This window comes from Poeciliopsis prolifica, unplaced genomic scaffold (genome assembly GCF_027474105.1).
Source record: "Poeciliopsis prolifica strain line A6 unplaced genomic scaffold, Auburn_PproV2 SCAFFOLD031, whole genome shotgun sequence".
NCBI lineage: Eukaryota > Metazoa > Chordata > Actinopteri > Cyprinodontiformes > Poeciliidae > Poeciliopsis > Poeciliopsis prolifica.
The window spans coordinates 1,378,521-1,393,941 of record NW_026562406.1 but is presented as its reverse complement, the minus strand read 5'-3'; the positions used below and the strand labels follow the sequence as shown (position 1 = coordinate 1,393,941).

The window sequence follows — 15,421 nt, the reverse complement described above, 5'->3', positions numbered from 1 at the left end:
TAAACCTGTTTTTGGTCCTTTTATTTGTTCAATTATTTGTTTGCTTTAATGGCATCGATGAGAAAATGTCTGACAAGCTGCAACCTTTAATAAACCAGCGATATTGACTTTGACTCCCTGTGATTTCTTCCAATTAGACTCTTAAGATTTTAAAGCAGGCATTCTACAGTGCCATTTTTTATTATCTTGCTTCATTTTTTATTATTATTATTTTTTTTGCATTTTGCGTAGAAGGAAGTTGCGCTGTGTCTTCTTCAGAAGTTCTTGTGTTCTGTACTTCAGTGGTTCTTGGTGCAGCCAGAACCACTCAAAGTGACTAAAACCTAATCCTCCCCACCACTTTTTTTTTATTATTAAATTAAAATCTGGATGCTGTAGGAAGTGCAAAATATATTCTGAAATAAATAAATGATAATAATAATAAAAAACAATATTTCTGGCAGCAACACACCCCAACACTTCTTCATTGTTATGCACAAAAAGGTTTCTCGCCTGGACCGCGCCCCGGATGCATATATGTTCAGATCTGCATCAATAAATAAGGCCATGTCTGTGGCAGCATACAGTGTGTCCCTTCAAACCATGTGTACTGTACGTATCTTTCAGCTGTAATGACGCCTTCACAGATGTTCAAGCTAGTGCCATCGTCGTTCATAACAAGCCAGATGGTCTTCAGTCCACAAATTACAAATGGCACTTCTGCGCGACCGGAGGTGGTCTCCGCTTTTCGCCGGAGCCCGCTGTCAAAAGTTTTCCCCTCACCGGTCTGAAAGTCTGAGATAACGCAGGAACGGGAGGTTTTTGTCTGGGTGACAAAACCTCCCAAACTTCAGCAGAGACGCTTTGAGGCAGACGTGACAGACCTATATCTAGAGCTCTGCTTAGCAGCTTGACATTTCAGCTTCCAGCTGCAAATCCCTTGGGCCAGACGTGTCTGGGAACGACTCCCCAAAGTGAAAATGTGGATTCGATGAGGCAATTTGGCTCCAATTTAAAAAAAGAAAAAGATGAGCAAAAGCCAGGCTCTCTGGGACTGCAGGGGAATGTCCTGCTGGTCTGCACGGCTCAGGAAGGAGAAGAGCTTCCATGTCCCAGAGAGGAGCGTGTTTTGGAGCAAATTGAGTGGATCTGCCCCAGAGCAGAAGCAAATGATCTTTTAAAAGCGGTTGGCTGAAGGTGGGTAGAGTGTGATGCTCTCTGAGGTGAAATGAGTCCAAGAAACTCAGTGAGAAAGAAGCTATTACTTTGTAACTGTGGTGTGGCAAGGGGCCCATTTGTGGCCCCTGTTTGCAACTCCAGGACGGCACATATTTGGGGCCTACTAGTCCATGTGGTTGTTGAAGATGAAGACCTTTTTTTTGTGTGTGTAAAATGTTTAGTGACAAATCTTTAGAAAACTAACAATGCCAGGCATGTCAAAAAATATTCGTTCTTTACTGAATATTGGAGTTTGAGTGATTCTAATCCTGTTCTTATTGCAGAGAATAGACTTACATTTCACTCAAAGGATTTTTTTAATTTTTTTTTATTTTTTGTCAGTTTTGCTTTTGCTTGCGACTGACTCAATTTAATGTTTTGGGACCACCATGATCTCACTCCCACCAACCACACCTTCTTCATGTGTTTCAATAACGGCCGCAACGAAATAAAAGCCGAAGCCAAATCCACAACTCACCACTTCATTGTCTGGATTTCCTGATCTGGAGCGACGCGTTTCGCTCCGTGAAGCGGTGAGCCGCTCTCCAGCTGCAGCTCCGAAAAGATTCGGTCTGTTGCCAGTTGGACTACATAACATTAAGTCAGGCGATGCGGCTGACGGAGCAGCACAGTGCTGCAGTTCAATTCAGAATTAGCATTCTTTTAAAGTTCTTCATCCTTGTCGCTTTAGGATATCTGCTTTCATGCAGTTCAAAGTCAACAAGATGCTAAGCATCAAAAGTTCCCCGACTTTCTCATAAATGCAGTAGCTGGAATAAAAAAGGAAGATCAGAGAAATCAGAAGGAATCATCACAGATTTCTGAAACAATCCATCCTGCAGATGCTTGTTTTGTTTTTTTTTCAGGCCTCCTCAGCATCAGACGGGTGCAAACATCTGCCTTCAACTAAAAGGTTATTATTGGAAATGAATTGGAAATGTCACCAGATCGATTGTTTTTGCTGCGTATTGGCCACAGCAGCCAGTCAAGACGCAGTCAGTAGCTGCACGTCCGTTGACCCTGAAATTGAACAAGTTGGAATTATGAAGATAAACTTTCAAGGCAATTTTGAGAAAAAAAAAATAATAATAATTTTTTTGAGAAAACATTTTAGCACTAGGATGAGGTGGCTTTTCTGCAAATCAGCATATTTTGTAAAATTCCATTGGAAACACCTTTCACGCATCGCAGGATCATCGCCGGAGGTCACAGCTGGCGGAAAAGGAAGAACATTTTATTTTATGACTCATCATGTGAACAAACTTTCTTATTTAACGGAAACACCGAAACTGTGAAATGGTGTCCGTTTTTTTTAACATCAGCGGAAATATTGACCAAGTGTTGCAATCGTGACGGATTTTGTGAGATGTTCCCCGGATCTCTTTCTGACGGAGCTCGTCATCATTAGTTGTGGACGGCGTCCTCCTTTGGCTTGTTGTCCTTGTCCCGGTGCGGTGAGTCACTCCTCCCTAACCGCTGCATCGTTCTCATTAGCCTGCTGGAAAAATAATTTGCTCTGGTTGCGAGGATGCATTTCACTCAAAGAATTTCTCGCTGCATCGCAGATGGCAGATGTATGGAGGAACGCGTAATTAAGGCAGAGAGTTGGTCTCCTCTTGCTTTGTCTCGAAACATATTACAAGCCGACCAGATCCTTGTCAAAGTAAGACAAATAAAATAACACGGTGAGACAAAAACCTCCAGCACAGATAAGTGATTATATTCTAAACAAAGTATGTTGTTGCTTTTACACATTGGGCTTCTGAGTTGTAAACAAATGGCTGGAATAATTCATGTCATGTAACGACCTGAGGGCAGAACCAGGGTCACTGGGTGAAGACGTCGAACGTCGCCAGACTTAACGTTTCCTTCCATTCTCTTCTTCGCTCAGACCGTCTCTGGTCGATTTTTGGCCGGAAGTGTTGTAGCGAACGACGACGCCAACTTCCTGCGCTGCGATGTCAAGCGGTCCCCAACTTCTGATGCTTGTGCACAATTCAGAAAACTTGTTTAGGGCTGAAATATTTCATTTTGACTTGGTCATTTTTAATAGAGAGGTAATATTTGCCATTTCCCGGTGCGGTAAAAACAAACTAAACCGCTTTCCTTCATAGAACTTGCAAATGTATTTGTTCGTCGGGTCGTTTGTCCTCACAGCAGCAGGCAGAAATGGGTTGTAAATGTCCTTACTGCTTTCAAGGGGGTGATTTATTATTATTTTTAATTGCTTAGTATCGGGGATTTAAGTAAGGGACTAACTCCAAATCTATTTTGACTATATGAAAGGAAAATGGAAGCAGTTTAACAGGAAGTGGGACGTATGAAAAGAAAAAATTATGCATGAAATCCCTTTTTCATTCCAGTCGCTGTTCATCGTTTGTAATGTCAGTCTGACCTTTAAGGCAAAGGGACTCAATAAAGCTTCCAGTGTAACCGAGCGTGATCAAACACCAGCTACACCCATATAAAATACCACACTTGGCAGCCATGTTTTGCATCACAAGAGTTTCCTCTTTAAGCTGGAGCAACATTTTATAACTCACAAATCAGAAGACAAAACCCCCAGAACTCAAGTTTCCCCCTAAAATTCATCTGCCTCGATTTAACATCCCTCCTAAAGATTTGGTGATGTTTTTATCAGCCGTCTGCGGACGCGCTCGGCTCGCAGTGTCGTCACAGCGACAGCCCCGGCCGCCAATTAAAAGCGACGCTTTCAAAACGGCCATTTCTTTTATGTATTTTTTTTCTTCCACGGAATGCCAAACATCGGCCGCATTTCCCGTTTCGTTCTGCGCTCGCAGGCGGCGACGCGTCCGCATCCGCGAGAAGCGTCTCGCTGATCTCATCGTCCTCGCGTGGCAAATGTCACCGAAAAGGGACGGAAGGCTCATTAGGGAGTGACGCCGGGCTCAAAAGCCGAGAACATTAACACTAATTGGGCTGCATATTTATGCAAATGCACAGTTGACAGTCATTAGCTGAGGGGGACAAAGGGGGGGCACTAGCCCTCTAAAGCAGAGCATATATATTTCTTAAAAAAAAAAAAAGAAGAAAAAGCACGATGCATCCGTAGCACTTAGAGCCTCTTGGCTCTTTATGCTTTCTGTTTTTTTTTTTTTTTTTTTTTTTGCTTGTCTGCTGTACTTAAAAGGTTTCCTAAAAAGAAAAAAAAAAGTTGCTGGTTCAGAAGACATTAGATTTATTTTTTCCACCACTCTTTTTGTTCAACGAGAATCTGAATCCCGTTTTGTCCCCTTTAGAAAACATCTCGCGGGAGAAAACATGGCCTCCGAATCGTTCATTGGCGAAGGCTTGGAATATTTCCCAGACATCGCGTGACTTTGATCGCAGACTGTCCGCTTGTGTTTCTTTGTATCGATCCTCCTGAACGTCACATCTATTTTTGTCCAGTACTTCATCACAAAGATTTACAAGAAATGGGTGAAATGCAGAAATTAGACAATTTTTTTTCTACTCAAAGAAAGGAGGAAAAATATGGGTCAGAACCTGCAGCCGGTCTGTACAAATATATTTCCACAAATGCATCTGGGACTGAAAGCAGATGAAGACAAAAAAAAAAAAGGGTAGGACCGCTGTCTTTATGAGGTACTGTGACGTCTCCCGCTCTACGGAGGCTTTCATGGACATTTTTAGTAGTTTGCTGTGAGCCTGTTGATCTGCGGAGAAAGTGTGTGAACCCTGACACCAGCTGATGTTTGTTGTCTTGCACAAATCTAAAAAAATAACAACATGACTGGGAGTGACCTGCTGCTGGTCTCCATGGTAACAGCTAAATAAATACAGGGAAGAAACAAAAAAAAAGAAGAAAGAAAAATCAAGACAAGAAGAGGAAGAAAAAACAACGCGTAGATTTATTGGTTGGATGAAAACAGCGAAAGTGAAGATCACACGGTATTTCCGGAGCCGTCTGATGATGCGTTCAGGGTAGTTCTCCAATGTAAGGTAATCGCTCTATTTAAAAAAAAACCCATGAAAAAAAACACGCTTTGTGAAGAGAAAAACTACAAATTAAACTGATTGGTCCAATCATGGAGGCACAGATTGTCCTCTTTATTCTCTCATCGCCCCAGCAATAATCTTGGTTTTATTGATACATAATAATAATTTAAAAAAACCCTGGTCATTTCTCACTTCATTTGGTGTTGATGTTTTTCACAGTGCATCATAGATCAGAACTGCACGGTGTGAATTATTTATTCCTCCGATTACACAGAGTCTCTCTAAAACGTCTTTATGTTTCCCATCTGTGGCTAGTGTTTACATTTTAAAAACATACCATCCCTTAAAAACATTTCATCACGATTTTGCATATTTTCTGAAGTTTCCTGAAACAAAGTGAGACTGCTTTGAAACTTAAATAACATTTTAAAAGATAAGGAAAACAAAAAAGAAAAACGATTGGTTCGTTTGAGTGTGTTGGTTTGCTTCTCTTTGGTTCAGGAATGTGCTTTGCTAAACTTGCCACACAGTAAAAGTCTCATTTTTCACAGACTTGACTTAAAAGCAGAACTAATATGAAAGTAAAAGACAACGTCAGAGTGTAAGACAAAAGGATCTTGTAACAGTCGGGTCTCATTGAAGGCGCGGGTTCGTTGCCAGCTGGGCTGTGATTTCTGAGCTCAGCTTGCACCCGACCGAACCTCCGTCACAGCTTCGCCTCGTGCCGTCAAACGGACGCCCTCGTGCGAACGCGCTCGCAAAAGATTAAAGACCGCAGAATGACGACCGACTGAACAGGGCGCGTGTCGACCCACGGGAAGGCGTTTCTGCAGGTTTCACAGCAGATGCTCGGTCTTCAACCTGCAGGCCACGGCTGTGATGAGCGCCGCCCCCTTCCCGCTGCCGTCCTCCGACTTGAGGAACGTCACCTCGCACTGCGGGGCCAGGTCCTGCAGGGTCTCCTGCATGATCCTCGAGAAACTTCAGAGAACGAGGAGGGAGCGGAGAGCAAAACACAAACATTAAGACTTGGCAGTAGGGCCCTTGAATGATTAGAAATTTAAATGCTGTGAATTAATCATGATTAATTAATCGGTAACTCACTTATTTAAAGGGGCAGTGTTATGTAAAATCAACTTTCTTCCGCTTTACATCAAGTCATAATGTTATTAACCCACTCAGCTCCTTCAGACTAGCCAGCAGCAATTAGCAAACACCTGATGGAACTGAGCATCTGCTGAGCTCATTATAGGAGCTATTTCTCAGAGCAACGCTGGTAAGAATGACAATCAAGAGTTAACAGAGGAGCCGTGTTGTGATGACTTCCTCAAGGGAGAGTTTTAGAAAGAATATGAGTTTTTCTTAAAGAGACACAGATCTGATTTCACGATGTTAAATTAAGAAATCAAATTTATGTTACATCATATGCGATTTATATAGATTTTTATAATAGCTCAAGGTAGATTGTGCTATAAAATGGCATTATGTGCTTGGAGAATACACAACGCCGCCCCTTTAAGGAGTCATGTTTGAGGTTTAAAACACGTTACATTAACAGAGAAAACTAATCCTTAAAATTAACACTTGCTTTAACAATTGGGAACACAGCATTATGAAACCAAAGTGACCAACTTTAAAGAATTAAAATGTTCCTTACTGAGGATGGGTCTTATAAAGGGTACCATCCACTCCCACCGTGATGGACAGCTGGTTCAGGTTGCGGTTCTGCCGGATCTTGTCGACAAGAGCGGCCAAACCGGCGCCGCAGAGCTGCGCCGCACGGCGACCCACGACGCTGCACACCTCCTTCACCAGGACGCTGTCGTCGCACGTGGAGCCGGTGAGACCCAGGTGCTGCAGGATGGAGCGGACCTGACGCATGGCCAGCCGGTCGCTGTGGGAACAGGGGCAGTTCAGGGAACGACATTGGACAACTCTATTTGTTTTACCTCCAAGATGTGATATGAAGCAAATGCAGGAATAAACGCCTAACATGGGAATTAAAAGTAGAGTGTTGACGTCTGAAGCAACACACTGGATTTGCACGAGGCTTAAAGAGGTTTTAACTCCATCAGCAGGAAGGTTAGTCAGAAGGTGACAACTGCTGGTCTGATTACCCTATAATAGAAGAAAAATAAATGTCAATCCCTGGCCCTCAGATTTAAGCTCCATGCAAGACCATGGCCTCTTGGGGGGGAAAGAATAATCAACAGGAAGGCTTTTGTTAACGACTGAAGGCACCTGGGGCCACCGACACAAAGAGTATGGCTGATAACAGGGGAAGACGTCACTCATCGACAGCTGGCCGCTTTAGAAGCCGCGTGTACAGGCTGCCGTTAGCAGCGGCTGCATTTACAGCACGAATGTTTTGTCAATATTCAGCAAAACACAATTTTGCAATAGCGGTGTTTCCGTTTAATAAGAAGCACGATTAAAATCACATGAACAGGTTTGTTCATGCGATCAGTCACTAAAAAACATGCAGCGCCGTCGTCCCGCCGCTTCCTGTCGTCTCCTTCACGACAAACTACCAGGAACGACCTCCACTAAATCCTGCTGGAGAGATGAGTCACTAATCTAACTCCACGGCACATTCACATACATTTTCTATTTTTTTTAAATGTATGAAACTACAATTGAATTACAAACATTCCCTATAGGATCCAACCAAATTAAATCTCATGCGTTAATTTTGACACATGCCCATGAAGCTCATAAGTGTGTCCGTGGCGGTCACACCAGCGTCCAAAAGATCTGTCAAGTGTGACTGAAACTTTAATGGGACCCGTGTGTGTTTATGTCTTCCTCCCACACACGGAGCCCATCTCACGTCACATCGCTCTGCTCTGCAGACTCCAGCTGGAGACACGGACACCCAGCTGACACATGATGGAGCAAGTCAGTGTTTTCCAAGAGCTGAATAGCGATAGCCTCTTGTGGACTTTATGTCTGATTTGTGACATAATTTCATTCCATCTCGTATTGACGTTTATCTCTGGAAAATAAAGGGATTTCATTGAACTAAACAGAAAACCCCCCAAAAATCTTCAACAACAATGTGTGTTCTGGATTATGTCTCTTAATGAGTGTTAGCACTTTTGGTTTAAATAAATTTACACTGTTCATAAATGTGTCTTTATAATACTTTATATAATAAAATCATTAAACAGGGCTCTTTTAAAAGCTCTAGCATTTGCGAGATTTAAAACAGATGAAGGAAGGAAGTTTGACGTTTTTTGTCCAGCGTTTCTGTTGCATGGTGGAAAAGTTAAGCAACCTTTTAAAGCACACCTCGTATTAAAATTGAATAAAGTCTGGCTAAATTAAAGTAGATTACATAAAACAAAAAGTTAGTATCTGCAATTGGTGGAACATTTGAATGAATGTTTATGCAAATCGGAGCATAATTACGCAGCGTTTTCAACATGTAGTAGTTCACAACATTATTGTTTTTTGTATAAACAACATGGCTGTTTTACTTGAAAGCTCACAAACATTTGCTCGTGTTTTTATATTAAACTAGAAGCCAGTTTACTTCGTTTAACCGTTTAGTGAAGCACTGGACAGTTGCAGCAAAAATACTAACATTGCTGTCCAGGCGACAGCAATGTTAGTATTTTTGATGTATGAAAGCAAACAAACTTCTGACCAATCACGCGACGCGTCGCACATTTTGTTGAGAAGCGAAGGAGGACACATCATTGCACGTCGACGAGAGCCGGTTTGACGTATGGTGCAGCCTTCGCTGGCTCGGTGGTTTTGTTTGGATACTTCACCTTTCAATCTGTGACAGGAACTTGGTCTCAAAGATGCCTCTGGTCTTCAGCCGCTCCGACAGTTTGCCCCTGAACAGCAGACCCTTGGTGGTGAAATCCATCAGCACATGCCTCACTATCTCTCCCAGGTACATGCCACTGATCATCTTCTCATATCTTTAAAAATAAGACGCATAACAAGAGGATGTCACACCTGCGCAACATTGTTATGCACAGTTAAACATTTTTCTTCACAGTCATTTTTCTGTGTCTGCACACGGCTTTTTTTTTTCCCCTTTCTTTTTGATGACATGGCAGATTCACTTTTGTCACTGATTGCAGATGCAAATTTAAGGTGTGATTATAGAGCAGCACAAAGATGTTCAGGTTTCAAATTCAGCCACGTGAACCGAATGCAGCAGCAGCGGAAGAGAGAAGAGGCTTCACTGTCAAAAATATGAAAGAGGTTGAAACAAATGTAAGTAGTAAACAGTACATTTTGACCCAAAGTAGCATTTTTATTTTGTTATATTAGAATTAAACATATCCAGGGTCTATGATAATTATCTATCCTCTTGAATGTTTCACCGTCTTCGTTGCTTTTACAAACTAAATTTGGCTTTTTTTCTTGCCAAAAAATAAATCTGAAAAAAAAACTATGTCTCCAGTATGAGAGCTAGATAATTGTCAAACTACGCCTCTGAGGTATTTGTTAGGTTGGTCCTCAAACGCAGCGGAAGTACTAAGTGCATTGCTTTTGTGACGGCTTGGAGATATAATTAAAATCTGACCGCAAATCTGATTAATTGCACAGTCTAAGTGTTCAATGAACAAAGGCATTGTTTGTCTCAATTAATTAACCGTGTGCAACACTTCATAACCAGTGTGTAAAAATACTGATCCACTTCACTGCAAAAACACAAAATCTGTTCTGTTTGCCCAGTTTCTAGCAAATATCTTAATTCACTTGAAATACAACAAAACTCAAATCTGCCAGAGGAACTAATACTTTTTGTTTTCTCAATATTAAAGAATTATTGACTTGAAATAAGTCAATAATTATTAGGTTTGTCAATAAATTAAGATATTTAATAGAAACTAGACCAAAAATTACCTGATAAGATTTTGTTTTTGCAGTGAAATAAATCCCCGTCTAGTTTCCAGCAAATGTCTTAATGACTTAAAATAAGACAAAACTAACTCACAGGTAACTTTTCAGTAAAATATAGCAGTTTGTCTTCACTCATCAATTCCTTCATTTTTCCCATATGGGAAAAATCTGCATGTGAATCAAGTAGTTTTTCATAAATATTAGGGCCTTAAAACAATCTCCTGGATCTTGATGAAAAGTTACTTGTAAGTTAATTTTGTCTTATTTGAAGTGCAGTCAGTGATTTACTTCACTGCAAAAACACTAAATTTTACCAATAATGTCTTTGCCTCTTCAAGTACACTAAGTGAAATAAAATCTAGAATTTGGTCAAATAAAATCAATGAAATCAATGAAAAGGGTTGTTCACATTTTTTCTTCTTGTGTTTGCTCTTATTCCTGCTTCTCACGTACCTCTGCTTCCCAGGGTGGTTGGAGGATTCGTCGACAGCACGATCGAACTCTGTGCAAAAGTCGTCCAGTTCACCGTTTTCGCCGAATGCTCCCCACTCCACATTGACGCACATGCGGCCTTCATTTCCCTCCACCGTTTCGATGTTGTGCATTTCCTCCATGTAGCAGGCGTTGGTCCCTGTGCCTGATGTAAAAAAAAAACACAAAAAAAAAAAACAGGGCTGATAAAAGCTTCATGTTTAGAAACACATTAGCCAAAGTGAGCACTCTACTATTATTATTATATTATTATATAGTAAATCAAGAAGGAAAAAACAGGAACAGACAGACTTACCTACAATAAGGCCCAGCTCACATTTGGGGTCCTGATAGGCACAGGTCATCATGGTACCCACTGTGTCGTTCACCACCGCCACAAAGTTTAGGTCGAATTTCTGGATGTGGAAGAAACACAAACCCAATTTACAGTAAAAATAAATAAATAAATGAATCAGGTAAAGATCAAAAGTAAAATACAGATTATATATATACACATATATGTATTTTTTTATGTTTGTTCAAATGGTCACTGATTTGATAGTATAATATAACAAGACAGATCATTTGTGGAAAAATTAGAGCTCCTCAGTCTTCAGAAATAAACCACTTCCAGTCAGTCAGAGGAGGGTCCTAGTGCTGACAATCACACCTGTGAACACACTGATCACACCCTGCTACTGTGCTTACAGCTCCTTCCCCACAGTGAAGCCTGCCACGAACATACAGGCTAGTAGGTATGGCCACCAATGACGGCAGCAGATAAATAGTTTGAACAAATATGTAAAAAAAAAAAAAAGTTCTGTTTTTTTCCCCCCACTTCTTTCAAATAAAAACTTCACACAATGTGTCCTCAGCTCAACCCTCTTAACCCGAAATCCAGCACAACAAGCTGCCTCCAGAAAACAACCAAATACATCCAGTTTCACAAGTGGAAAATCTGGTCCAGTTAAAGTCCAGATCAAGATGTGGAAATTAAAGCAAGAGCAGAAGAAGAATTGGGCAAAAATTTCAGTCTCTTCATGTAAAGATCTGATGAAGGCTTATAAAAAAAATTAGTTCAAGATGTTTAGTTACCTTCATCAGCATGTAGCAGCCTACTGGAAACTCTCACATCAAATATGACTCAAAGTTTTTAAGTGGTAAACAGTAACACCAGCGTTACTTACTAAAACATCCTTTTGCTAACTCTCTTTCGTGTCTTGCTGTTTCTTCTCTCTCCTCTGTTTTTCCCGCCACATCTCAAATGATTTTGCATAAACCCAAAAAACAACTGAGATCTGCTTCAGTAAACACTCGTATGAAAAAAAGTAAGAGCAAACGAAATTGTCAGGAAGCTGAAGCAGAGATCGGATTGAAGGCCACATGAAAAATAAATAAATAAGAAGAACAACTTTGAGACTTTTTTCCACATTGACCAGTGTTCTGTATCCTAACCAGGAATTAGCCAGGGCCTCTGTTGTAATTTCACACTCGTTAGCTGCTGACTGCTGGAACTACGAGACACGGAAACATTTATCTGAACTCCTGCTTTTTGTAAAACCACTTTGAAACTTTTTGATTCGATCAAACTGTCCGCCGTAGTAAAAGGTAAATTTATCGAAATAAAGTCCAAATTTTCCTTAAGAACTATTGCGCACTGCTTCCACAGCAAAGACCTTGTAAACAAGGAAGTAGTTTATAAATTGGACCAGCAACGAGCAGAAATCTGAATTTGTGTGTCCGTGTCCAGGAAGCGACATCGATGCTTTCCAACAGGGAAGAATGATTTTGTGTCCACAAAATCATTAGATTTAAGTTGTTGATTAATCGTTTGGTTTGATTAGAGTTAGTTAAACACATTCAGGGAAAATAGAAATGTGTGTCTGAATAAATGAATCCAACAAGTCCTCCCTGGAGGTTCGAGGCAACAAGAAGCTTATTCAAATTCCTCTCCTCGAATTATTGCGACTTAAAGTTCAGCAGTCAAAATCGCCTGTAGCCCTCTCTGATGCTGAAGGGTCCAATTAAACCGTATGAGAGAAGCATCACTGCTGCAAGTGTGACAAAAACAAATGACCTAAACAAATGGCTAGAAAACCCTGAACTCGAACAAAAACACGGGAAAAAAGTAGCAAAAAAACGACATTTCTGTAAACTGAGAAAAAGTTTCTGAAAGGTGAGTGGAAGTAATTATGACAGCAACTTAAACAGTTTTTTTTTTTTTTTTGGCCTCATCAGAATTAGCTTATCTTGCAAAAAATGCGATGGGAACACTTTTTTTGCTTTACACACAAAAAAAAGTCACATGATCAACAACCAGATGGTGAGACTGGCAAAAACTGCAAAAATAGACAACAGGAAGTAATTGGAGGATGATGATATGTCATGTTTTTTTAATGACTTACTACATCAACAAACTTATCAGCGTCATTTGAACTGTGTTTATCATTTGATGGAAACACCGCAATTGCGAAATTGTGTTTTTTTCGACATTAGCAGGAAATCGACAAAGGTTAACGAACATTTAGAATGGAAACGCAGCTTGTGACTTACAGTATGTACTCTAGTGTTAACCCTTTATATTTTACTACTGGATGAGAGTTTATATGTTTAATTGTTTCTCTTGTCTGAAAGCCACTGATCTAACAGCTAAACTTTCTCCTAAAAAATATATATACATCATTCTCTCTGCTCTTAAAGCATCTTGTAACAGCTCCTCTCATCCTTCGAGATGCGTTTGGACTGGACACAGCTCATGTGCTCGCGACCAGTGAAGGTTGCTGTGAAAGCTGGATTAACACAAACGCGCTACGTGGGAGGAGCAGCCTGCGTTAGCAATCAGACTCCGGATGCAGCACTTCAACAAATGACACCGCCTCCCTAAAACAGAAGTAGTTAGCACACAGAGAGTAATTTCTGACTGATTGCTCAGTGTTCAGTACACGCATGGAAAAACGTGTACTGAGTAAGCAGAATATTCTCTGAAAACAGACTGAAACATTTTGTTTTTTTCACTCACAAGGTGCACTGACCTGTTTGCGCCGGACCGCCTCTTTCAGCAACTTAACGACGTCTTTCCCCTCGCAGTCGCTGGCTTTGAAGCCCTTCGTCCACTTCAGAAGAATCCCCTGCAGAAAGGACGGTGAGGGTTTGGCACCGTGTGAAAATGATCCACAGGGATAATTTACATGTCGGGTTTTATTGAAGAAAACTTTGAGTTAATCCCAGGAACTTACAGAAACATCAAATGTTTTTGAGAGACCAAATGATTCAGTAAAAACTCATTTTGAATATTATATACATTCACTTCCGGTGCACAGAAAGAAGAAGAACCCGAACTAATACACCTTTCATTTACAACTGTAATGAAACAATACTTAAAGTGCCCGATGTTATACTAAATATTGATACTGATGGAAATCTGTTTAGACTCTCAATTCTCACTCCAATCATATTTGAAATTTGTTTCAAAACCAGATCAAATTTGTCTGATCATCCGTCTATATTCCAGAAACTGTGGTGAAAGCAAGAATGCTGTAATATATCCATGAATAATGGAGCATGTATTTTATTTCAGTGATAAAGTGATTAAAGAAAAACTTCTCAGAATTTGAAGCACACAATTTGTAATGCCGTGAATTTTTATTATTATTAAAAAATAATAATAATGATAATAAAATAAATTTTAAAAAGTTCAGGCTTGTGTAATAAACAAGTAGCCAGGTCAGATTGATAAAATCAAAGTAGTGGTTGGTGGAATGGAAAAAAACAAAGTTTGCCTTTAAATTAAAACTGTTTGTTCAAGCAAAACATAATGAAACGCCTATTTGAGTATGTAAACTTTTCCCAAACAGAATTAAGTTAGCTGCAATATTTCCTTTCCTGTCATAAAACCGACAAAATGTCAAACTGGAAACTGAACCTTTTTCACCTGTCAGTCACGTTGTGACGCAATCTAGTTTTGCAGAATCTGATCGACTGACAGATACACGACAGACGTCTGTGTTTCAGGTATTAATTGGTTTGATTTGCAGAGAGCAGTTTGGCTGATTACCAGCTGAGATGGCAACTGATTTTTCAAGTCAAAGTTCAAGGATCAGGCTAAAGAGCTTTTAAATTCCCATCAAAAGCTCTGATCTGATTATGACCTTGGACAAGTCATTGTTCTGACAAGAGAAACATCAGAGTCACACAGAGTCCTTACAAACAGACGAAAACACAGTTTGTTGTGAGCTCTCACGTCCAACATACTGCCTCTGTATCTAGACAAGTTACTCTTAGCTAACAAAAACACTATTTCTTTTTTTACTTAACAACAATGAAAACGTTTCATGTCAAACTAAATGGAAAACTTTGAGACTTTCTGATGAGTTTTCAAAAAAAAGAAAAAAGAAATAAAAATCCTCAGCTTCTTTTAATCGTTTGAGTTTTATTTAACTCTCTTGCAGTAAATTGTCCTCAGTTTATACAATCACTGCACCAAAACACCCAATTAGGGGTTTTTTTAAACCCAGAATGAATGACAGCTTGTTTTACACATGATGTTTGGAGGCGGTGAAAAAGAAAGTCTTCGGTCGCGTTGTGTGCTGATTCTAAATATCGTCACCAGCTAAATGGCCCTCCCCCCAGTTTACTGATTGTTCAGGCTTCCAGCCGCGATAAATGCTGGACTGGAATATATTGTGGTGGGAACCAAGGCCCAGCGGATGGAGGCCGGCTCTCCGCGCAACATGAAACACACAGCTATTCAGACTGACCTCTGACCGACAGCAGACTTGAAACAAATAATCTGTTTAATGAAAAATATGAATAAATGCGTATTTCAAACCTTCGGCAAAGGCAGACTGCTTGATGTCACGCAACTAAAACTTTAGGAAACAATTCAAGTCACGCACAAAGTTAAGCAGACTTTATGCGCACAGTCCGG

At 40.4% G+C, this 15,421-nt stretch overlaps 1 protein-coding gene across 1 annotated transcript in view; it reads right to left on the bottom strand.

The window, feature by feature from the left end:
• Positions 1-5,047: 5,047 nt before the first annotated feature.
• Positions 5,048-15,421, bottom strand: part of hk2 (hexokinase 2) — a 37,742-nt gene continuing 27,368 nt past the window's right edge. The window contains exons 13-18 of the mRNA XM_055050786.1: positions 13,527-13,622; positions 10,811-10,910; positions 10,477-10,660; positions 8,934-9,089; positions 6,815-7,051; positions 5,048-6,138 (exon numbers count right to left, since the gene is read on the bottom strand). Of these exons, the coding sequence (XP_054906761.1) occupies positions 5,994-6,138; positions 6,815-7,051; positions 8,934-9,089; positions 10,477-10,660; positions 10,811-10,910; positions 13,527-13,622 (918 nt within the window). The 3' untranslated portion in view covers positions 5,048-5,993. The remainder of the gene's footprint in view (positions 6,139-6,814; positions 7,052-8,933; positions 9,090-10,476; positions 10,661-10,810; positions 10,911-13,526; positions 13,623-15,421) is intronic.